Here is a 26058-nt window from a genome sequence, read left to right as displayed (position 1 = left end):
AGGTGTACATCAGTATATTTCGATTCCTGTGTAGATTACATCATGTTCACCACCCAAAGACTGATTACAATGCATCACCACACACATGTGCCTAATCACGCCTTTTGCCATCCTCCCCCTCTTCCCCTCTAGTAACCACCAATCCAATCTCTGTCTCTATGTGATTGTGGTTGTTTTTATCTTCTACTTATGAGTGAGATCATATGGCATAGGAAATACAAGTTTGAGATCTACTCAAAATTCATTTATGTTCATGGTTCAATGAAGTAGCTCAAATTTTTTCAGTTATACTTTATTACATTTGGAGGGAGATGGTATATTATGGTAAAATTCGAAAATCTGGAGACTTGTGGAGGTCTTGAAACTTAAGAATATCTAAGGTCTACTGTAGCTTGTATGTTTATGTTCATTCTGACTTTTGTTTTATAAAGAGGCCAAAGTTCACAATTTTAAAAAATGTAATTTAAAACTTACCCGAAGAAAAGAAAAATGGTTTACCAGAAAATTAGGCACCCAGTCCAAGGTTAAAAATTAAAAGACTCGCTTCTGGCCAACATGCAGTAAAAAGGACTGGATTTACTGTCTCGCCTTAAGGGACACTTTCTCCTCCTCCCCGCAAAAAACACCACCACCACACACACAAAATATACGAACCAACAATTTTCAAGACACTGGACATCAGGCAATGAAGGACAGTGATCCCTTAGAGGATCATTGGGAACAAATGAGAAGAAAGCCCTACAATTGCTTAAGAGGGTTTCCAGCATGCAGCACAGGGGGCAGGAACCCAGGTGAACCTGGCGGACGTCCAGAGTTGAGAAAGCGCAGCTGAGCCTATGGGGAGCCCAAAGTGGCTAGTATTTTCAGGACAGAGGGCTGAATAGGAGAGACCTACACAGAGAAAGAACTCTAGAGAGCTGCAGAGGGTATTCAGAGTGTTGATTGGTGCCTGTATGTGAGGAAACTACCGGACGCTGTGGAAAGGACTACTGAGAGGCTAAAAGGAAACAATACCCAGCACTCAAATAGGGCCGGGAATAGAGCCTGTTCCCAACTGCTGGACTGGAAAATCTCTTGATTCACAAGGCATTGGATAGAGTATTCAAAAAGGTCTTTCTTCAGTAGCAGGAAGTAATTAGTCCTGGACCAATGGTTCTCAATCAGGGGGAAATCTGCTCCCCTCCCCAGGGGACATTTGGTAACGTCTGGAGATATTTTTGATTGTCAGGACTGGCAGCAAGGTGCTATTAGCATCTAGTGGGGAGGCCAGGGATGCTACTAAACATCCTGCAGGGCCAGCCCGGTGGCGCAGCAGTTAAGTGCGCACCTTCCACTTCGGTGGCCTGGGGTTCGCCGATTTGGATCCCAGGTGTGAACATGGCACCACTTGGCACGCCATGCTGTGGCAGGCGTCCCACATAGGAAGCAGAGGAAGATGGGCACAGATGTTAGCTCAGGGCCAGGTTTCCTCAGCAAAAAAAAGAGGAGGCTTGGCAGCAGTTAGCTCAGGGCTAATCTTCCTCAAAAAAAAAAAAAAAAAAAAAAATCCTGCAATGCATGGGACAGCCCCCTGACAACAAAGGAATATCTGGTCCAAAATGTCAATAGTGCTGAGGTTGAGAAACTTGCCCTAAACTAAATGCCGCTCTGGTCCTTCCTAGCAAATCCTTAAAGCAAAGCTCAAAAAGATCACACTGTTTCCAGGTAAATTAACTGGAAACTTATTAACGGCATCCCAGAGCAAAGCTCAAGAAGATTTATAGGTATGCAAAACTATCTGGCACCCAGCAGGGCAAAATTCACAATGTCTGGAATTCAGTTCCTCCTCATGGAATCAAAGATTACCAGATATGCAGAGACAGGAAAATACAAACCATATTAAGGAGAAAAATCAGCCAATCAAAACCAACCCAGAACTGACACAGGTGTTAGAAGTGGCAGTAAATGACATTAAAACAGTTATTATACTTGTACTCTATAAGTTCAAAAGATTAAGTAGAGACATGGCAGATATTAAAAAGACCCAAATCAAACTTATAGAGATAAAAGTTACAATGTTTTATTTATTTATTTTTTTGAGGAAGATTAGTCCTGAGCTAACATCTGCTGCCAATCCTCCTCTTTTTGCTGAGGAAGACTGGCCCTGAGCTAACATCCATGTCCGTCTTCCTCTACTTTATATGTGGGATGCCTACCACAGCATGGCTTGCCAAGCGGTGCCATGTCCAGACCTGGGATCGGAACCAGCGAACCCGGGGCTGCTGAGAAGCGGAACATGTGAACTTAACCGCTGCACCACCAGGCTGGCCCTAAAAGTTACAATGTTTTAGATGAAAAATACACTGAATGAAATTTAACAGCAGACTAAATATTTCAGAAGAAAAGATTAGTGAACTTGAAGGCATAGCAATACTAACTATCCAAAATGAAACAGAGAAAAGAGAATTTTCTTACTTGAAATTTAAAAAGAAAAAAAGAGGGGCCATCCTGGTGGCATAGTGGTTAAGTCTGTGTACTCTGCTTCAGCGGCCCAGGGTTCATGGGTTCAGATCCCAGGCGCAGACCTATGCACTGCTCATCAAACCATGCTGTAGCAGCATCCTACATACAAAATAGAGAAAGACTGGTACAGATGTTAGCTCAGGGCCAATCTTCCTCACCAAAAAAGAAAGAAAGAAAAGTAAACTATGAGACAATGTTAAGTGGACTAATATACAACTATTTGGAGTCCCTAAAAGAAATCAGAGGGAGAGTAGAAATGAAAATATAGTTGAAGAAATAATGGGCCAAAATTTTCCAAATTTGATGAAAACTATATATCCACAGATCCAAGAATCCCAAAGACCCCAAACACAAGAAGTATTTTAAAACTACATCAAGGCACATCATAACCAAATTGCTTAAAAAAAAGATAAAGAGAAAATCTTAAAAGCATCCAGAGGAAAGAGACATCTCATGTATAGATAAAGAAAGATAAGGATTACAGATTTCTCATCAGAAACAATACAACTAAGACTATAGCAGAGCAACATCTTTAAAATACTGAAAGAAAAAATTGTCAACATAGAATTCTATACTCAGCAAAAATCTTTCAAAAGTGACAGCAAAATACATATTCAAAGACATTTAAGATGAAAGAATTCATTACCACACTATACACTGCAAGAATTACACTACATACACAGACACACACTACAAGAAATTAAGGAAGTCCTCAGACAGAAGAAAATGGTATGAGATGGAAATCTGGATCTCCACAAAGGAATGAAGAGCACCGGAAATGCTAACTACATGGGTAAATGTATAAGAGTTTTTCCTTATTATTTAAAACTCTTTAAAAGATAAATGACTGCCTAAACAAAAATAATATGTATTGTGAGGTTTTTAGCATTCATAAAAGTAAAATGCATGATAAAAGGAGCATAAAGGCAAGGAGGGAAGAAATGAAAGTACACTATTGCAAGGTTCTTATAGTATACATGCAGTGGGACACTGTCACTCAAAGGTAGACAATGATACGGTAAACTATAAACTCTAAGTACAAATTCTAAAGAAGAAATAGATAAGCCGAAGAGCCCTGCATCTAGTACTAAAGAAACTGAACGTGCGGTTAAAAGCCTTCCCACAAAGTAAACTCCACACTCAAATGGCTTCACCAGTGAATCTTATCAAACATTTAAGAAAAAAACCAATTCTACACAAACTCTTCCAGAAGTGAATACTTCTCAACTCATTCTGTGAAGCCAGCATTACCCTAATATCACAACCAGAAAAAGATATTACAAGAAAAGAAGAGACTAATATTCCTCATGTGGTTTATCCCAGGAAAGCAAGGTCAGTTTCACATTTAAAAATCAATCAGTGTAAGTCACAATATTAAACAAATTTAAAAAGAAAATCACATGTTCATCTCAACAGATGTAAATCCAACATCCATTCCTAATGAAAACTCTCAGCAAACTAGGAATAGGAAGCACTTGTCCACCTGTTCAAGAGTATCTACAAAAACCCTACAATTACTATCATCCTTAATGGTGAAAGACGGAATACTTTTCCACGAAGATCAGCAACAGGACCAGGACGCCCACTTTCACCACTACTATTCAACATTGTACTGGAGGTTCTAGCCAGTGCAATAAGGAAAGAAAAGAAATAAAAGCTGTCCAGATAGTAAAGGAAGAAATAAAAATATTCACAGATAACATGATCATCTATGTAGAAAATCTAAGGAATCTATTAAAAAGTTACTAGAACTAATAAGTGAGTATAGCAAGTTTGCAGATATAAGATCAATATATAAGAAGTAATTGTTTCTATATCCAGCAATGAAACAGAGATTGAAATAAAAAATATTATTTATAATAGCATCAATACATATGAAATACTTAAAGATAAATATGGCAAAAGGTGTACAAGTCCTAGACTATGAAACACTGTTGAGAGAAACTACGGAAGATTCAAACAAATGGAGAGATATAACCAGTTTATAGAAGACTCACTCATGAGATATAACTTGTTCATGAGAAGACTCAATTTGCTAAGATGTCAATTCAAAATCCCAGGAGGTTTTTTTGTGCACATTGACAAGCTGATTCTAAAACTCATATGGAATGCAAAATATTTAGAATAGCCAAAACAACTTTGAAAAAGAACAAAGTTTAAAATAATTTCAAGACCAATTATAAAGCTACAGGAATCAAGATAATATGGTAGTAGCATCAAGAAAGATAACTAGATCAATTGTACAGAATAGAGAGTATAGAGATATGGATAACTAATTTTTGATCCAGGTACAAAGACAACTGAATTGAGAAAGGAGAGTCTTTCAACAAATGGTGCTAGAATAATTGGATATATATATGTAAAAAACCAACAACAAACAAAAAGACAAAACCTCTTCCGTCCATGCCTCATATAATATACAAAAATCAGCTCAAAATGGATCTTAGACCTAAATGTAAAACCTAAGTCTATAAAACTTCTAGAAGAAAGCCTTTGTGACCTTGGATTGAGCAAAGATTTCTTAGATATGACACCAGAAGAATGACTCAAGAAAGAAAAAAATGATAGGTTAGACTATATCAAAATTTAAAACTTTTGCTCTTTAAAAGACACTTAAGAGAATGAAAAGTTGAATCACTGACTAGGAGAAAATTTTTGCAAAGTACATATCTGATAAGGGGTTTGTATCCAAAATATATAAAATGCAATAATAAGAATACAAACAATTCATTTTTTTAAATGGGCAAACTATTTGAGCAGACATTATACCAAAGAAGATATACAGATGGCAAAAAAACATAAAAAGATGTTCAACATCATTCATCATTAGGAAAATGCCAGTTAAAACAACAATGAAATACCATCATACATCTAGTTAGAATAGCTAAATTAAAAAGACTGACCAAATCAAAGTTTAGTGAGGATAGAGAAATATTGAAACCCCCATACATTGTTGATGGGAATGTAATGGTACAACCATTTTGGAAAACAGTTGAGCAGTTTTTTAAAACGTTAAACATGCCTGCCATATGACCCATCCATTCCACTCTTCGATATTTATACCAAAGTAAAGAAAGCACACATCCTTACAAGGACTTGTGCTCATAGCAGCTTTCTTTGTAATAGACAAAAACTGGAAACAACCCAAATGGTCATCAAGAGGTGAATGGGAAAATTGTGGTGTATCCAAACAATGGAATACTACTCGGCAATAAGAAGGAATGAATAATTGACACAGCAACAACATGCATGAATCTCAAAATAATTATACTGAATGAAAGAAGCCCAGACAAAAAAAAGAGTATATACTATATGATTTTTGTAACCACCATAGGCCAATTCATACTGGCCCTATTGTAACAATAACAATGTTGTGTCAAATATTGTTTCACACAAACACATAGACAAAGAAAATAGTTCAGGGGTTACCAGGGGAAGGGGGGGTGGAGGGTGGGCACGGGGTGAAGCGGAGCACTTACGTAGTGACAGACAAGAAATAACGTACAGCTGAAATTTCACAATGATGTAAACTACTATGAATCTCAATTAAAAAATAAAAATAAACAAATTTTTAAAGACCTCTTTTTGAAAGCAAATAATAAATATTTGTTTATAATAATGTATGTACCCAATTTAATTAAATAGCAAAGAAAAAACAAAGAAAAGCATTGTTTTGCTAAGACAACAAGCAAAAACTGCAAGTCATGTAGCTGGAGCATGCCCAGAAGATGGAAACCTTGTCCTCAGATAACTTCGAGCTGCCTAGGAACCAAAAGTTCCCCAACTGTGGAACTCAATGTGAAGAGAAAGCAGAACAGGGAACCTAAGGAGAAGCGAGCGGTCCCTTGATTTGTAGCATGTTGGTCTTATAGGATTGTTCCACTCCCACCCTACAATCAGATTCTACCGAGTTAGCATTTTGTATAATCACTCCCCTTCTCAGCTCCTTAAAAGTCTGTCCCTGCTTCAGCTCCAGGACACACATTTGAGCCTTGCCTCCTGTCTTCTTGCTAGTAGGCCATGCAATAAAGCTCTTCCTTCTGTGAAAAGCTGGTGCTGTAGTATCGGCTTCTGTGTGCATCTGGCAGCAAGCCTTTGCTCAGTAACAATTTTATTTATGTAAAACTCAAGAAAATGCAAACTAATCTACAGAGACAGAAAGCAGATCAGTGATTGCCTGTAAAGGAGTTTACAAAAGGGCAAAAGGAAACTTGTGGGTGACAGATAGACTTATTATCTTGATTGTAGTGATGGTTTCACAGGTATATATGTCTATCAAAATTTACCAAATTGTACACTTGAAATACATGAGGTTTATTATATGTCAATAATAATAAATATAAAAGTTTTTTATATGTCAATAAAGTTTATAATGTTAAAGGCGAATGGTGAGAACACTATTAAGTTTCATATGGTTGGCTTATTTAGTTAAAGCATAGTTCTATCCAAAGAAAGGTTGCAAATTTATTCGTTGTCTAAACCACACAAACTTCAAAGAAAAACTCTTGCACTTCCACAGACTGCCAATCCTATTCCTAGACCGTGGCTCGCCCCCTTCCCCTCCAAACCTGGCCAGATTTCATATGTGATGTCAACATGAATACCTCAGAAAAACGCCTGATGAGGAAGCCAGGTCAGAGTGTGGATGACTGACCCAAATGCGTTGCCACCACTTGAAAAATTTGAAAGTTATAGTGAGTGTATTTGACCTATAATTGTCCTAAGTCCAAGGTCTTTTGAGAGACTGATAGATGAACTACTGTTACATTTAAAATATGATCTTAGCAAGGCTGGAAGGTTATTTATGAGTTTTGATCGACTCTGACTACATTGTAAATTGTAAGTATATACAATTTTAAGTTATAAACTATTTTCTTATTCCTTATCAGGTCATCTTGATTTTATGGGTTCATATTATTCTTGTGCCTCTATTTGCATGTGCCATATGGTAAGACAATAGACACCCAAGATACTTTGGGCTCTTACTGCTAAACAAGTATTGAAGCACTGTGTGTGAGTTATTACAAGAAATACTACAATTAACAAGACAATTCGGTGTTGTCCCTGCTCTCAGGAAACTGGAATACAGTTGAAGAGAAAACAACAAAGAGATAAAGGGTATGTGGAGGGTGGGGGGAGGACATGAGGTAACAATCTGTTAAAATTATGGACTATCAACAGCCATGCTTTATGTGTGATCATCTTCAGTTCAGTTGCTCTAGGATTCAAAGAGTCCCTTTTATAGGTCTCTCTCTCAAATTCCCTTTGTCTCAGAATGTTATACCTTTCCCCTAGTTAATATTGTGGGCTTAAAATATATCTGGACATTCTTTCCTACTGACAAACTGATGAAGAAGTTCATGTAATCAAGGAAAACATCTAATACATCCAGGTTCTTGGAGTTTCAAGGTTACTAATTGCTCACAAAAGAAGTAGAAATGGGCAGGGGGGGCTCTCTGAACTTAGAGTCAAACCCAAAGCCAAGTTTCTCTCTGATAAATCTCTCCCCAGATAATGGTCCTTCCAGTCTCATCTTTACTATGTGAATGGTTAGAGCTGTGTTGGTGGGAAAACATTGTGTAATGATGTGCTGGGGGTAAGCAATTCCAGTGACCCATTATTCTAGCAACCCTTAGAGTCTTAAGACTTCACCTCAGGATGGACTAGGACTGTGTATATTGGTAAATGTTTAATAACGGGGGAGAGAGGAAGGCCCTCATTTGCAGTATCTGAGTGAACACTCCCATCTAGTTGATTTCAAGCTACCACTGTGACTGAATGTGGAGGTTGGGAAGGTATGTGCCTAGTGTTCCCACCATACAGACACAATAGAGGTAAATAGCCTCAAGAGCACAGATAATAGTAAAACGTAGTAAAACAAGCAGGAAGTTACATTTTTTTAGTATCTAAAACCTTCACTTTTAATACAATTTATTACATTATAAGCTTACTAAATTTAAATTTTAATAATGGCAGTGTTTAAGAATTGGCTAGCCAAATTCTTTAAATTTTAACAATCTATTCCCATGAGCCTTTACAAGCCAGCTCTAGCACACCACTGGCCTGAGAGCACTTTCTTTGTAAGGGAAGGACAAGTTAACTTCTAACTTTGTGACTCCTACTGAAAGAGAAGGTTCAGGCAATAGCAAAACTTGATAAAGAAACTTTTGTTACTGCACAAAATTGGGATTCTCTCGCCCAGTGCACATTTAAAAAGCCAATTACTACAGCATTGACTTTTGGGAAAAGAAAACAGCTTTATTTGCTAGATCAATCTGCAAGAAGACATGAGCATGCGCTCTCAGATCCGACATCTGTATTATCCAAAGTTTGGTCTTTGAACCTGATGCCAATCCAAATAACGAGAACAGAGTCTTGAGTGGAAAAAGAAAGGCTTTACTTTGCCAGGCAGAGGGAGCAAAGCAAGGGCTAGTGCCTCAAGAATTGCTAGTTCCCCACTAAGAAACGGGTAGGGGTTTTTACTGGGGATTTTAGGTAGAGGAGGGGGCCTTGGACTTCTTGGTCAGGGTCTTCCCATCAGCCTGTGTCTGGGGCTGCTTCCAGTGGAGGAGACAAAGGATTTCTCAGAAAATGAGAAATTTTGGCTGTTTATCTCCACGGTGGAAAGCAGACTGTGATGTCAGGAAGCTAAGGAATTGGGCCTGGGAAGCTTACGTTTCTTGATATTCTCTGGACATCACTTTCTCTGTAAAAGAACTTCAAGGCCCTGCGATTAGCCACAACTTTAGCAGGACCCCAGTGTGAGGTCACCTGGGCTCTAACAACTTGTAACTTCTATTTGGTTGTAAGGCTCAGGAAATCACAGGTCAAAAAAACAAATATTTACATATGAGAATAACTAAAGAACCAGGGAACTGGGAACATGTGCTTTCAGTTTTAACCCCGTATATGCTTGTTTCACTGTAGGGGAATCAATATTAAGGCTGATATTAAGAGCTGGTAACACCTCAACCCAGAACTCGAGGCAAAACTTATGGGATGAACACCATGGCAGTCTGAAGCACGGAGATAGATGATTTGAGGTAAGGAGAAATGAGGTAATTGATCTGTGTATGCACAGTCAAGCTTCATGGCTCTTCATAGGACACGTGTTCACAAAATGGTGGGCTTAGCATGGTCTGAGGGTGAGGTTTTCATCCCTTTGATGTCAAAAAAGTCACCTGTCAGGCATTTGTGCAGGCCCAGCTGATGCGTCGGTGGTCTCATCTAGCCTGAATGGGACAAGCGGGTCTCAGTTCCTGAAAACAACACTCTTAATTACTCCACTGATAAGATGGGGTCAGTTGGACTGGTCCTAGAGGGCCCATGGTTACACATTCATCTTAGTCCTCACAATAAACACATGAGGGCACAGTAGGCCGGGCACATCCGAAGAGTCTGTACAAAGGGTTAAGTGAACGCAGGTGTGCCTCCAAAGCTAGAGATGAAGATACCTTCAAATGTTATGATTTCTATTTCTATTTGAAAACGCCTGACTTAAGGACTTTTAGCTGTGCCCGGGGCCTAAAGGGTGGGTGAGTGTCTGTCTGGGCAGAGGAAGAAGCCGAGAAAGGAGGATTTTAAGCGTATAAATGCCCTTTGCAATCAGCAAGCTCTCTATATAACCATACAACCCCATCCCAGGGACACGTCCGTGGCATACAAGGAAACACTTTATTCTGACTCTTCCTCGTGTGTGCTGCTTCCCGCCCGAGGGCTACGTACGTCTTCTGCGAAAGAGAGAACTACTTGGGAACAAGAGAGCACTAAATTTGGCTGCGCAACACGGAAGGGAGGACAGCGACACCTCCGCCCTGCAGCGCGCCGACCGCGGGACCATGGGGTCACCCGGGCGGCAGTGGGCCCTCCTCGCCTCCCGCAGGCTGCACTGCCGCCGGCGCCACCGCTCCGGCCACCCTCCTGGCGGGGTAACAGTGGCCAGACGCCGCGCCGGCGAGGGCGAAAGGTCTTCCGGGAGACAAGGCCGAGGCCCCGCCAGCCTTCACGCCCTCCCGGCCGCCGCCCGTCGGGGCCACGTGGCCTTCGCATCAGGCTCCGCCCTCCGCTCACCTCGGTTATAAGAAGGAGCGGGGAAGTACCTAGGCGAGTCTGTCTTTGCAGCTGCTCAGCCCCGCCGCCGCGCTCCCGGCCGTCGCCCGTGCGCCCACCGAGCCATGCTGAGGAGCTGCGCCCCGCGCCTGCGCACGCTCGGGGCCCTGCGCGGCCTCACGGGAGGCGCGCGCCCGGCGGTGGGAGACGCGGGACCCGCCCTGGTGAGTTGCAGGCGCGAGGGGGCGGGAGAGCGGGGCTTTCAGTCTGGAGCAAGTTTACCCTAACGGCTACATTTGTTTATCCATCACCTCAACCAGCTGATCCCCCAAGGCTTCAGTGCTAACGGAGTCACAGGCTCTATCCGTCTAGAAATTCCGAGCATCAGAGACTGGACAGAAAGGTGAAGTTTTTGAAGCAGCGTGCAGGATGCTTGACTCTGGTCAGCAGGGCAAGGAGGAGGCTGCGGTTTAAGCAAGATCACGCAGAAAACCGGTGGTGGAGTTGGAGACTGAACCTAGGCAGTCTGACTCATAACCGTTACATTATCACCTCAGGAGAAGAGCACTCTCTCTTCCAAGGGTTTAATCCTAATTGTCTCTGCTTGTCAGATGATCCTACACTCTCTGAGCCAGTTTCCTCACTTCTAAAGGTGGTTACAAGGTTTAAATGCGATAATGCAAGTGAAGGGTTTAAAGCAGTGGGCGCTAGTTTTAAATAAATAGTACCTGTTACATCCCTGTTTTGCTTCATTGATGTAATCAATTAATGTTCATTTAGCCCCAACAATACGCCAGGTATTGGTCGTTGATGATATAAAGATGAGTAAGAAACAACCCTTTCTCTCAAGGGGCTCACAGTCTAGTTTGTGAGAAAGGGGTGAAATTGTAAAATTAAAAAATATACGTACTATGTGGTATAATGAAGTACCAAGGGAACATACCCGAGGGAATAGCTCTGTACTGAGCAAGAACTGAAAACCACTGTAGCTTTCTTTTAAAGAATGATGAGTACAGATTGATTATTAATCCTGTACCAACTTGAACTTTGGAAAAGAAAAGGCCCTGTGCTAACCTCACAACAACAAAGATAAATTCACTTCTTTAATTATATGTTGGTGCCCTGTAACCTGCGTTGAGAATATTTGGTAGTAGTATTTACAGGCTTTCTAAGTCATGCTTCTTTTTGTTCAGTAACTTAATCTTAAAAGGAGACACAGAAAGAAAAGTCATAACTTTACATAATAATTCGGCCTTGAAAAATATATAACAGCAGATCAAGCCAGACCTTTCCACTACTCTGGGCAACGAAAGGTAATGATTATCCCTAACATTTATCCCTCATATGCCCCGTGAATTTACAAGTAACTTTACTTCAAGTATCTCTTAGTTCTCACCTCCTGGAACTGAGACTTTCATTATTTTTATTTCTCACAACATGATAGAGTTCATCTGGGTCCTAAAGTCACCATGCTCCAAACTAAAATTATTAGATCCACTCCTACTCTCTTCCTCCTAACACACACAAGCACTGAAACAACCTCCTTTCTTTTCTTTCTATCCACCCCAATCTGCAAAGCCACAACTCTGGAATCATCCAAGACTCTTCTGCTTTCTCTTCCCCCACCATTCACTCTCCACATCCCTTGGTCCTAATATCCTAAATATCTCTTAAATCTTTTGTTTTCATTCCTCTTTATCTGGTTCTGCTTCTAACCATATCTCACCTGGACCTTTGCAACAGTCTTTTAACTGGTTTCCCTACCACTGCTTCTCACCTTGCAATTCATCCTTTACCTCAGAGGGAGCTTTCTAAAACTCAAGTTCATGTTACTGCTTTGCTTAAAACTCCTTAAGGCCAAAATAGAAAAAAAGTATTTTAGCTTTCAAGTACCTCCTTCATGATTCTTTAAAACTCCCTTTCTTTAATTAGCTTCATCCTAAGTAATAACATTTGTGAAATCACAGTGCGATGTGCTACTTATGTCCTTTTTATAATATGCATTTAAAAATACATATATCATTGTCCTTGTGCCATCTAAAATCGTCTTTCCGGGACCAGCCTGGTGGCGCAGCGGTAAAGTTTGCACATCCTACTTTGGTGGCCCGGGGGTCACCAGTTTGGATCCCGGGTGCGGACATGGCACCGCTTGGCAAGCCATGCTGTGGTAGGTGCCCCACGTATAAAGTAAAGGAGGATGGGCACGGATGTTAGCTCAGGGCCAGTCTTCCTGAGCAAAAAGAGGAGGATTGACAGCAGATGTTAGCTCAGGGCTAATCTGCCTCAAAAATATAAATAAATTAATAAAATAAAATAAAATCATCTTTCCTGTTGGCCTTTGGAAACGTTGACCCAGATCATAAACTCTAAGCCTGCGTTAAGGCCAGAGAGCCTCTGTGATGTGATCCCTCTTCTACTTTGCTATCCATATCTTACTGCTGTTCTCTTTGCACCTTACATCCATGAAGACTGAAATCCTAGCAGTTCCCCAGTGTGTCATATGGTTGTTTCATCTCTCTATGCATTTGCTTGGAGCAGCCCTCCCATTTTCTCCTTAGTGAGCTTTAGAAATCACTCCATCAGTCTTCATCTCTTTTTTGTTTGTTTTTGGTGAGGAAGATTGACCCTAAACTAATATCTGTTACCAATCCTCTTTTTGCTTGAAGAAGATTGTCCCTGAGCTAACATCTGTGCCAGTCTTTCTCTGTTTTGTATGTGGGATGCCTCCACAACATGGCTTGGTGAGCAGTGTGGAGGTCAGCACCCAGGAGCTGAACCCATGAACCCGGGGCCACCGAAGTGGAGTGTGTGAACTTAACCCATACACCACTGGGCTGTACCAGTCCTCATCTTTTTGAAGTTTTCCCTGAAAGTCACTCCTTCTGTGTCTGTATCTCCTTCTGTTGTAGCATTTTTCACATTCAAAGCTTCAAGCACTTGAGGGCAGGGCCTAAGTCTTCTCTCTTTGTCTTACTTGCTCCTGGCACAGAACCAGGGCACATAGCACGGCTCAAAAACATTTGTTGCATCTGGCTAAATCCCACACATTCAAAGTTGAAACAGTCAAGGAAGACATTCTAGTTCCTAAAAGTCTTCTCTTACCTCTATTGCACTGTCCATAAAAGGATGCTGGAACTGATCAGTCCTAGAGTTGCCTATTTAACATGAGACCTGTGAACGACATGAGCCCAAATTCACAACTCCAAAGCCTGCACATCCTATTTCACCTCTCAATTGACATGTATTGGTTAATACACATTAATTTGTGACCAATTGTGTCTGTTAGGTTGCTTCCAGAATTCATATACTTTAAACTTCATGATTAGGACTGGAGTCTAAGGAAATAATCCAAAATACAGAAAAGGCTATATTCATAATGTTCCAGTGATCGTTTTTATTTAAAGCAGCAAAATATTGGAAACAATTTAAATGTCCAACTTAAATGATTAAGTAAATTATAAAACGTTAATTTAAAGGACTATTTTTCTGCTGTTGAAAATGGTGATAATTGATATTAAGGACATGAGAAAGTGAACGCTAAATAATTTTAAGTGGTGAAGCAGGAAGAAAAATTGTATTTCTTACTGAGATTACAAGTGTATGAAGGAAAATTACATTTTAAAAAACTTGGAGGAAATACATCAGAATGTTACCATTGGTTGTGTTAAGATAGAGAGAGATTGAGTGGGGTTTTTTTGTTTTGTTTTTGTTTTTCTTTTCTTTCTTCCCCAAATTTTCTGAGCTGGGTTCTGAAGGGATGAGCCAATCCAAAACCACAGGAAAAAGACAAGGTAAATACTGGCCTGGGGAGTGGCGTAGTCTCTGCCCTGCTTGTGTTTCCCTTCCTGAAGCCTAGACTCCTTTTGGTCAGCCAGGAAGATTTCAGCTCTGTAGAGTTCTTGAGACAGGCTCCTTTTATTCTTACCATTGAGCCGGGAGCAGAGCCGGCCCAGGTGTCAGCACAAGGCTGATTAGCTGGTTCTTGCATCACAGTAAGTGCAGCCTCCCCGCTTTGGCTTTGGGGTGCAGCCAAATATTGTAGATGCGTTGAATGTGAATGAATTGATAAGGGTGCCTGGAAGTAGAATGCCCCAGAACTGATGGCTTCTTTGATCTTAAGGTTCCAAGATTTCTGCAGAAGTCAAAAGAACCAATTTTTCTTTCTGGTACCTGTGGGCTTCCACTTTGTCCTGCTCCTTAGTAGGTCACACTTTGTCCCCCAAGTCCTCCAGAGCCCCTTGACTTTTCCACTGGCTGCGTGGGCACTGGAGTGGTAGCAGTGCTCAGTGCTGCAGAGAAGTAGCGTGAACGGAAGGCGTGGTTACTGTGATACCAAGCACTCATCCCCCAACCTCCTCCTCTTCCTTCTTTATATTCTCTTTCTTGGCAGTTGGCTCTGTTCCCCACGCTGTTGCACAAGTCAGAAACCTGAGAGTGGCACCTATATTTTCTCTCTTCCCTCACTCTCTGTAGCCAAATACTCAGCAAGTTTTGCCTGTGCTCATAATTTTTCACCTGGGTTACCCCAGTTGCCTCCAAACAGGGCTCTCTGATTCCAATCTCGGTCACTCCCACCATCTTTCATGTTATAGCCAGACCTGAACGAGTCCCTCCCCTGTTTAAAATCCCTCTGAGAGGGGCTAGCCCCATGGCCGAGTGGTTGGGTTCGCGCGCTCCGCTGCAGGCAGCCCAGTGTTTTGTCTGTTCGAGTCCTGGGCGCAGACATGGCACTGCTCATCTAAGCCACGCTGGGGTGGCATCCCACGTGCCGTGACTGGAGGGACCCGCAGCGAAGAGTGTACAGATATGTACTGGGGGGCTTTGGGGAGAAAAAGGAAAAGAAATAAAATCTTAAAAAAAAAATCCCTCTGAGAGCATTGCAGATACAATTCAAACCAGTTAGCTTAGTGTGGAAGCTTCCCACAGTCAGGCTATTGCCTACATCTCTTCCGCCTTCTGCTCCTCCCCTTGCACTGAAACAATGCCAAGCTGCTTTTAGGCCTTAGTTTCATCATCTGTAAATGGAGATAATAATTGATACCTACTTAATATGGTTGTAGTAAGACCCCTCAAAACTGTTTCGTGCCTCCTTGCTTTTGCACACGGTGTTCTTTGGCCTACAATATTCTTTCTAGCTGGCTAATTTCTGCTTATTTAATCAAGATTCAGGTCCAAGCACCCCTCCCTGAGTCCCCAGTGTGAGATGAACACCTCCCTCCTGTGCTCTGGCTTCCTGTACACACCCCACTGGGAGCACTTTTTCCATGGAGGAAAATCTCGAAGGAGTCCTTGGAAAGGTCCCTCATCTCTCTTTAGCTCCAGTGCCCAGCTCACCTGTGCTTGATTAAGGTTTGAAAGAAAGAGGAGGGTCTGCAGACCCGGGCGTACTGCTGGCTCTGCCAGTAGCTAGTTGAATGACACTGGGAGGAGATTAATGATTTGTTCAGTCTCCCATTTCTCCCAAGGAGGTCGGACCAGGGAATCTTTGAAATTTGCTTTCACTCCGAAATGACAAGCTTCTGGGAAGAGGAAGAGCAGCAAGATAGTCTTCTAAAATAGGAGAATGTGTTATGAAATAGGATGCACCTCCCTTACTCTTCTTCTCCTCTCTGTCTTTTAGAGGTTGTTTTCTTCTGAGAAATTCATTGATAAGGACCGTTCTCTCCCCAATCCCAGCTGGAGCAAGGAAATAAGACTCCTGTTTGACCAGTTCATGAAGAAATGTGAAGATGGCTCCTGGAAGCGTGTGCCTTCGTATAGATATATATCTCCTCAAGGTACTTGAGACTTCAAAAACTTTTTTCGTGGTAGGAGCAGCCATTCTCCCATAAAGAATATTTAAATATCAAACGTAAAACTAAGAACTGATTGAAGCGCTGGTTACCACTTGAAAAAGAAAGGAGTATGGTGCACAGGTTTGCTATATTCTCCAGTTTTATAGGCCAGAAATCTTAATAAATTTTGCAGATTGTGGGTGAGTGTAAAGCCTATTGCCAGGAATAAGACTGCCCCCACACTGGCCTCCTCATCACCATTAGCAGGAGTGAAGAAAGGGCCCCAGGAAGCCTCCACCCTCCCACAGACTCAGAACCTCCCTGTCTTGAGGCTGCCGTCACTGATCTCATTGTATCGTTTATCCCAGTATATGGCTCTGTCACCCGAGGAACTCAGGATGCTCAGGTCACCCTCTCATCTCCCAGACTTTCAACTCCCAAGGCAGACCCACCTCACCTCTCAACACACACAGACGCTGCACTTCCTTCCTGTGCATGTGTGTGTTTTAATTAATACTTTTTTTTTTAGCAGTTTCAGGTTTATAGAAAAATGAGTGGAAACTGCACAGTTCCCTTATATCCCCTAACCACACCCTCCAGCTTCCTCTGTTAGCAACAAATTGCATTAGTGTAGTACATTTGCTATCATTGATGAGCCAGTGTTGATACATTATTATTAAAGTCCATGGTTTACATTAGAATTAACTCTTTGTGTTATGCTTTCTCTGAGTTTTGACAAATGTATAATGACATGTATCTTTCATTACAACATCATACTGAATGGTTTCACTGTCCTGAAAATCCTGTGTTCCACCTGTTCATCCCTCCCTCTTTCCCCCAATCCCTTGACAACCACTGATCTTTTTATTGTCTCCATAATACGTACAGTATGTAGCCTTTTCAGATTGTTTTCTTTCACTCAATCCTATGCATTTATTGAGGTGCATTTATTTTTTCCACAGCACTTACCTCCATCTGACATACTTTCTGTTTTCTTTGTTTGATGGTTTGTCTCTCATCACTAGAATGTCTGCTCCATGCTGGGAGAGATTTTTCTATGTTTTATTCCCCACTGTATCTCCAGTGCTTAGAACAGCACCTGATATATAGTGTTAAAAAAACAGAATTCAACTGAGTAAATTTTAAAGATCTAGTTAGTTGGCTTTATTCAACAATTCGTGAATCAGGCAGCATCCCATCTAGCAAGCAGAAAGAAGCTCTGAAGAACTGCACGAAATGAAGGACTTATAGTCAGAAGGAGGCAGGACAAGGAAGGTACCAGTAAAGAGTGGATTGTTTCAGGCAAGGCCACCTTCCTTTCGGGGCTTCTGGGGACAGCAGGGGTCTGTCAGGCAGATTACATCACTAGTGCTGACCCGGTAACTCCAGATTGACTGGTTTGAGATTCCACTCCTGGGAGACGTTGAGACTGTCATTGAGTTAGGTGCTAAGTCTTGGTTTGATGTTGTGGACTTAGCACAAGTGACTCCATTTGGGGCCTGTTGTCTCTTTTTTAACAATAGTCAGTGCGTTTTATATTTCTGTGGGAAGAAGGAAGGGAGGAAACACCCCAGGGGACCTGCTTAAGATGTTCTGATGCGGGGGTCGGTGAGCCGAGGAGTCGAAAGAAAGATTTCTTAGACTCTTAAGATCTGGCAGTGGTGCTCTTTTATTTAGAGAATAGAATAGCATGGGGACAGGACCCATGGGCAGTCAGAGCTTCTGCTGCCACGTGGGGACAGGGCCCACGGGCAGGAGGAGCTGCTGCTGCCACCACTGGCATGGGGACAGAACCCATGGGCAGGCAGAGCTGCTGCCGGCATGTTGCTGCTGCTGTTTCTGCTGCTGCAAAGTTGGGTGGAGAGTAAGGCTAAATTTAAGGCATAGGTGTGTGAGTTATCTCTTTACAAGACAAAGAATGTGTAAAAAAGTTAAAATGGTATCAGTGCCCATAGGGTCCGGCCATTTGGCGGTCCCACAACTTTTAGATAAGAATCAAACCGGATTGAGTAAGTGGCAGAAGTCACCGATTGAATATTATCCTCAGCTAAAGACAAAGGAGGATTTAGGGGGGAGGAGGGTCAGTTACATGAGGTTGCCAGACAGTAAATAACTTAAGTTCTGGCCTCTGGCGTTGATTAAGAGCTTCTAGAGATAAGGCCATCCCCCTTCTTCCTGGCACAGAGAGGGAGGCATCTTCACAGATAGAGGTTTTCCTTAGAAATGTAAATCTTTCCCAACAAAGGGACAAGCAAATTCCACTCCTTGGAGCCTGCTTCTCATCTGTAGTTTTAAAAGTAACCAGCCTAAAAACCCTCATCATAAACTGTTTTAAAATTAAGCAGCCTAAAACTCCTCATCATGTTCTACTTGTTTTTCTTTACCTAGAATCTCTGCCCTCCTGGAGCGGAGACTCTAGTGGTGAGAGACAAACCGTTAAATAAGGAAAACACAAGGTAGGTCAGGTGGTGATAAATGCTGTGGAAAAAAACAAATGCACCTTAATAGAAAAAAAAAGCAGATTCTGGTCCAGGGATTGGGAGGAATACTGAACCACCTTCTTTCCTGCCCATTGCTTTCTTTTTTCTTTTTCATTTTTTTTTTTTTTGAGGAAGGTTAGGCCTAAGCTAACATCTCCTGCCAATCCTCCTCTTTTTGATGAGGAAGACTGGCCCTGAGCTAACATCCGTGCCCATCTTCCTCTACTTTATATGTGGGAGGCCTGCCACAGCATGGCTTGCCAAACGGCGCCGTGTCTGCACCTGGGAATCAAACTGGCGAACCGCAGGGCGCCAAAGCAGAACATGAGCACTTAACCACTGTGCCACCTGGGGTGACCCCCCGTAGCTTTCTTTTTTCTGAAAAAAACTAACAGAAGTTTACTAACATGTACACCTCACGGATACATGGGATATACCCAGGGAAAAGTGAGTAACTCCCTGAGGTGGTCCAAATCATTAGTTTAAATACCATCTTCAGCTAAAGACAAAAGAAAGGTGTGTGGGGGGGGGGGGGCCATTGTGGGGAGGTTACCAGGAAAAGCTCCCTAAACAAGGGTAAGGTTTGTTAGGCAGATTTAAGTTGCTGCTTTCTCCATTGATAAGATTCTCTTATGATTCAGAGTCTTCCTTCTCTTCCTGGTACTCCCTTACTAATGGAGATTTCCTTTAGAAATCTAAATTTCCCTTACAAAAGGTTAACTTCTACTCTGTTTTCAGAGCTTCTCCTGTGTCTGCGATTTCTCAAAAATAATCCTTATACCAAAGAGGCATATTTTGGGGTGGCATATTCTGCTCCCCTTCATTCTCTGAAGCTTCCCCAAGAAGCTTCACGGTCCAGAAGCTGAGTTGGTCTCAATCTCTGAGAACTAGTCTCTTAGTCCTGAGAATACGTGAGTTCAGGTAAACAGTTGTGTCTCATTTCAGGAAGCAGTATTGAGGTAGGCTCTAAACGGGGCTATCAATCAGGTATTTAATAAGAGGTATTTCTATGGAAACAAAAGAAAAAGCAAAAGCTAACAGTTAGAGCAAACTACAAACTCAGTTTTTGAGTCTGGAGGACAGTGGGTCAAGAAGATTTCTAGAAGTTGGACTCATCAGATGGAGTGAGGGCAGTCTTGGCAATCTGACACATTTCCCTGGTTAGCGGTTTGAATGTCTGCGGTGATGTCATCGGGGGTTCCAGTGAACTTTCCCAGTAGCCCAGACCACAGCAGGCACAGAGGTTGTCCATACATGAGCTGCTGTGCTGATCTCTCTGAAATTTTTTTTTCTTTTTTGAGGAAGATTAGCCCTGAGCTAACTGCTGCTGTAGGGGAGGAAGACATTTCCTCTTCCCAAATGGGGGTTCGTCTGGCTGGAGAACGAGTTAAATTCACATGAGACAGAATAGCAAGAGAAAATTAAACAAAGCTTTATGAGGAACCATGGCCCGGGGCCTTTCTTCCCAAAGGAAGAAAGGGCACCAAAGAAGTGGGGTGCACATAGTGGTTATATACCCCCAAACAGGGTGTTTCACATGTGATGGAAATGTCCCTTTTACAATAGTCACGAGGCCGCTCTGTCAGCACAGAACTCGATGGAAACGACAGATAGGTTGGCTGTCCCAGTGAACACCGTGGGGTGGCAGGTGTGTTGCCTCCGGCTGGGGGGGGGGGGGGGGTCACAGATGAGCGCCGCAATCGGTTCCCAGCCTAAAGAAAGATGCTTAATCTTTAAAGAAATGCCAACGTTGGGAGGGGGAGGGAAGTCAGTTACAGGAGGTTACCAGACTAGCACAATAAAATGCAGATTTTAAGTCCTTGCCTTTGGTATTGATTAGAGTTTTTAGAGAGAAGGTCATCTCCTTTCTTCTTCCTGGTACAGAGAGGGAGGCACCTTTACAGATAGAGATTTACCTGATAAATGTAAATGTGTCCTAACAAAGGGCAAGTTCCATTCCTCAGAGCCTCTTTTCCTGTCCCAGTTTATCAAAAGCAATCAGCCTCAAATCCTGATGCCAAAGAGACATATCTTGGGGTGGCCAATTCCAGGTCCCCACACTGCCAATCCTCCCCTTTTCACTGAGGAAGACGGGTCCTGAGCTAACATCCATGCCCATCTTCCTCTACTTTATATGTGGGACACCTACCACAGCATGGCATGCCAAGTGGTGGTATGTCCGCACCAGGATCCGAACCGGCAAATCCCGGGCCTCCGAAGCAGAACGTGCACACTTAACCGCTGCGCCACCTGGCTGGCCCCTCTCTGAAGTTTATATCAAGTTGTCCAGCTTCAGTTTGCAGGGCTTCTGGAAAAGGACAGTTTTTGTTCTTAGTGATTCCAGATCGAAGGGTAGGAGAAAATTGGAAAGGTTAGTTTGGAGAGTCACAGCCAGATATTTGAGGAAACTTGAAGAATTTAGAATCCAGGCCAGTTTGCAGTTAGATGACAAAACCTCAAAGACAGTGTACAGCACTGGAACCTGATGTCCACAAGGTGTGCTACTCAAACATAATTTTTCGGTCTACAGTCACCCAATTTCTATCAAAGATAATCACAGTAACACTAATTTGTTTGCAAAATAAGTCTAGTCTCATTAAAGGTGGCCTGATTGTTTACATAAATGCAGCAAGATTGGTGATTGACCACATGGGTTTTTGAGTTTACTTTGCTTGAACTTTTTGTAAGCAATCTCAGATTGGACTTTTAAAAATGTTTAAAGGCTAGGAAGCCAAGCCAGGGACTCACCATTTTTGCTTGCCCTACCTGTGGACTTGAGTGAATTCCTCTCATCTGAGAGTCCCCCAAATATCCTGAGGTTCCTGGGTCTGCCAGGAAGTTGCCTTCCTTAGCTGTAAAGCTGGGAATCCGATAAGCAAGGCATCAGGCAGTGTTTTAAAAGGGGCCTTTATTGGCTCCGTAAAGTCAACCCTCGTTCCTTAAAGCTGTCTGGTCATATCTGAGTCTATACACGTCATTCTCAAATATGATATTCCAGTCAAAGCTTGGGTAATATAACCGATGTTTCCAATTATGTCCTGTTATAAGGAGAACAGATTCTGCAAATAACTGTACTACCATGAAAATAAGAATACTCAAGTGTTTCCAAATTCTGGAGGAATCAGGTTGAGAGAAAGATAAATGTTTCCATTCTGTTTTAAAAAGTGCACTTCACTAAACTGGTATAAGATACAGATAGCTTAAGAGAGAAAAGAAACAGATTTCCTTAAATCTGGGAAAATAAAACATTAAACAGTCATCAATGTTTCAAACAAAAAGCCATTAAAAATTATAATCATCATCGTTAGTTCACTCAGTCCCATGTAGTTAATTCTTGTTCTGCTTGATCTCTTTTATGAATCCAGTTTTCTGTTAGAGTTATGGAAATTCTTACCCAATTTAGTGGTGCGATCTTAAAGTTATCAGAAATCTGTACTTGTCAGAGTTCTTTCTGTGAGTCTCTTTGAAGACAAAACGCTTTTACAAAAGCATCAGAGTAAAACAATAACTATCTGTAAATGACAAAAAGATTTAAAAATGGCCATGGTTAAACATCTGATGATAGTTCATTTTAATGTAATTGACAAGGAAATTTGGCTCTTTCTGTGGCATATATTTTAAGATAATAACTAGAATTTTGACTGATAAAATTATACCAGGACATATCAGATTTCTAGAAATTTTGTACAATTTCTGGAACATTTACATTAATAACATATACTCATTCAAATATAACCTAAGAAGATTAAACATCACTTCTTATTTGACAATGCTTTCCATGTAATTTAACATATCAGATAAGCCTAAATCATTCAACATCTTTGCTTTATAAAGAGAGAAAACAAAGATTTTGAGATGTTCCAAAGGCACACTGGAAAATCCCGAAGTTAGTTTGAGGTCAAGAAGACTACATGTAGGCTTTGATTTTGGGTGGTTTATCAAAAATATCAAAAGGTTTTAAACACTTGATTAAATAGGATCCCTGGTCACTGTGAAACGATAGTTACCAGTTTAACCAAAGTGAGGATTAAAAGATTTCAAAGACAAATAAAGTTACATAGTTATAAAAAAATTTTTTAAATAATTTTTTAAAAAACCTTAGTTCTTTTAATAGAGAAGACAGTTTTTTTAAGTAATCAAAGACCTGATAAAGACAACATGAGGCACAGGAAATTATTCTGGTAAGACACAAAATCCTTGCTTTCTAGGCAGATTACTTAAAAGGAAAAGAAAAACCTTTCATAATCTTATCAAGAGCAGACCAGTAGTCCAAAAAAAACTGTCCTTTTAACAGATGAAAGAATATTAAATTTTAATTTTGCCCTGGCATTCTAGTCATATTAAAGCTTACTTTTAAAACCTTTATAATAAATTCATTCTATTTTAACTAGCTTGACCACGTGAGATAAGATTCTCTCTCCCTCTCTTCCTTCCCCCAGCTTTGTGCACTTCGTTTGTCCTTTATTCTCCTCTTTCTCATTCTGAAACAACCATTCTCCAAATCACTCTTTTTTTCCCTTGACAAAAACACATCTCCATACTGTTATCAAACCTGAAGTGAGTTCGCTCACCCATCTCCCAGCAAGCCAATCTCTGACATGAGTGTATTAGAAGAAAGTAGGAATTTTATTGCAAAGCGCTGAGCAAGGAGAAGGGGCAACTATCGCTGTAATCCCAAACTCCTCGAAAAGCTACAAGCAGAGTTTTTTATTTGGGGTTTTAGGTAAGGGAGGGGAAGCATGTGGCCAAAGTTTACAGTTGGTTATTGTAGCTTCTCAGTGTTCGTTGTAGCTTCTCAATGCTGCTGTGAGATGCTTAGTCAGGCAGGGGCTGTCAGCAAGCTACTCTGTTACCAGCGGTCCTCCTGCTGTGCTGTGTGGCAAGCTCAGAAACTGATTATTTTGTTTCCCACATTAACCTTGTGGATACAAGTCATGGTTTCACCCTAATTGAGGGAAATTTTAACTCACTCATCCTCAATTTCAATACTTCATATGTTTTCTTATCAAAAATACATCCTACTTTGCTTGCATACAGATTTGTTTCCCTTATTTCTAGTAATTTTAATTATATATATTAATTAGAATTATTAACCCTTAGAAACCTTAATTTCTTTTTTTTTTTTTAAAGATTGGCACCTGGGCTAACAACTTTTGTCAATCTTTTATTTTATTTTTTTCTGCTTTATCTCCCCAAACCACCCCCCCCCCCCCCCGTACACAGTTGTATATCTTAGTTGCACGTCCTTCTAGTTGTGGGATGTGAGACGCTGCCTCAACGTGGCCTGACGAGCGGTGCCATGTTCACGCCCAGGATCCGAACCCTGGGCTGCTGCAGCAGAGCACACGAACTTAACCACTCAGCCACGGAGCCGGCCCCAGAAATCTTAATTTCTAATGAAAACTAAGAAGTAAGCAATTGTGAACTTTCACTCTGGCATTCTGTAGATTGGCAAATTTATGAATACATTTCATAACTTCTAGAAGCATGCACTTCTCATAGTATAACTTTTCAGTGTAGCATTAGACATGTTTACCCTCAGTCATGTGAACCTGAAAAACATTTGAGTTAGTTTTTATGTTTCTGAGAGTTTTAAGAATACTTAATTTATATAAGTGCTTGTGGGGTTTTTTTGTAAGCCAGTTAGATAGAGATCTTCTTACCAATTAATTTTGGCAATACCATTCAGAGGTAGAGAAATATCACACATCTAGAACATATATATAAATATATATATAAACATACAGACAGACATAGAGATCTTACAGCTTTTTTTTTTTTTTTTTTGAGGAAGATTAGCTCTGAGCTAACATCTGCCTCCCATCCTCCTCTTTTTGCTGAGGAAGACTGGCCCTGAACTAACATCCGTGCCCACATCCCAGTCCTTAGCTCTCCTTTCTGCTCTCTACTCTGTTGGTAATCTCATTCAGTCTCGTGGCATTGGAGGCCATCCAAAAGCTGACAACTTCCTAATTTAATGGTTGAAATTTAGTGTGTGGGTTCAAATTCTGGATCCACAATTTAAAGCTGCGAGACCTTGGGCAAGTTATTTTACCTTTCCTTGCCTCACTTTTCTCATGATAGATACTTCAGTATTTGCTGAAGGAATGAATGAAACAAAAATAAAACTACCTTAACCAAGAAAAATGGCCAAGTTTGTAAGTTTCTTTATAAAACCTCCGATAGTGACAGAAATAAGAAGTAGTCTATTTTACAAATGAAGGGAAAAAATTAGTAATTTGTATTACTAATTCCATTCTAACTATTTATCATATCACACAATTAATTGAATGTCCTTAACCCAGTGCAGTCTGGCTTCTACCTAACAGCTTCTACTGGAATGTCTTCACTTAAGCCACTAGTGACCTAAGTGCCAAATTTGGTGGGCGTTTTTCAGCTCTTATTATACTGGACCTCGCTGTTGATCTCATTCTCCTTGAAACGTTTTCTCTCTTGGATTTCATAAACCTCTCTGGCCAGTCTTCATTCTCTCCTCCTACCTGCTCCTTAAATGTCACTATTTTCCAGGGTTTCATTCCCACGTGGTTCTACTCATCCCCTCAGCCAACCTACCTACCCTCTCTTGCCTGAAACTTGACCTTCTCAAAATAGGGAGGAGTTTGAGGTCCTCTTTGCTATCCACTCTTGCTTTCAAACCATTACTTCCCCTTCCTCTTAGAAAACCCCTGTTCCTTTGAGGTTTATACCGACTGACTTCATCACCGTTCTCTTCCTCCTCTCCTTGTTGCTGTCATCTGTCAACCTCTCCCTCATATGTTGAGTATTTCAGCACCTGGTTAACCATCTTCCTCTCTACCCAACTCCATTCACCATTCTCAGTAACTCCAGCCTTCACATCATGACTCCTCAGTTCATTTGCTATCCCATCACCTATGAACTTTCTTTCACCCAGCCCCAGCCACACACTCCTATGGACATCTTGAGCCTTATCATCTTCAGAATGGGCACAACCTCCAAATCCACGCATTTAGATGTCCTGTTTTCTGACCACAGCCTTTTTCCTTTCAGCTTACTTGTTCAGGGCCGCACAGAAACAATTCTTTGACCTCATTAAGACCTTCAGTTCCTTGAGTCCTCTACTTTCTCATTGTCCCCATAGCACTCTTCTCTATCTGAACATCTCTAGCCTACCCATCTAGGAAAGTGCCAGCCCTGGATGAATCTAACCATCTGCCATCTCGTATTTGCACAGGTCATCACATAGCTGAGCATTGCTAGAGAAAATCACCCCA

The 26058-nt window shown here is 41.4% G+C and overlaps 1 protein-coding gene and 1 long non-coding RNA gene across 2 annotated transcripts in view; one reads left to right on the top strand and one right to left on the bottom strand.

Moving 5' to 3' along the window:
* The window catches only part of LOC106848377 (uncharacterized), an 89082-nt gene extending 78377 nt beyond the window's left edge, over positions 1–10705 (bottom strand). The window contains exon 1 of the long non-coding RNA XR_006520208.2: positions 10573–10705. This is a non-coding gene — a long non-coding RNA (uncharacterized lncRNA). The remainder of the gene's footprint in view (positions 1–10572) is intronic.
* Positions 10614–26058, top strand: part of THEM4 (thioesterase superfamily member 4) — a 31619-nt gene continuing 16174 nt past the window's right edge. Inside the window, exons 1-2 of the mRNA XM_014868176.3 lie at positions 10614–10775; positions 16172–16328. Coding sequence (XP_014723662.1) covers positions 10677–10775; positions 16172–16328 — 256 coding nt within the window. The 5' untranslated portion in view covers positions 10614–10676. The remainder of the gene's footprint in view (positions 10776–16171; positions 16329–26058) is intronic.

Source organism: Equus asinus, chromosome 25 (assembly GCF_041296235.1).
Source record: "Equus asinus isolate D_3611 breed Donkey chromosome 25, EquAss-T2T_v2, whole genome shotgun sequence".
NCBI lineage: Eukaryota > Metazoa > Chordata > Mammalia > Perissodactyla > Equidae > Equus > Equus asinus.
The sequence above is the reverse complement of the archived record's forward strand: the minus strand, read 5'-3'. Positions and strand labels throughout refer to the sequence as shown.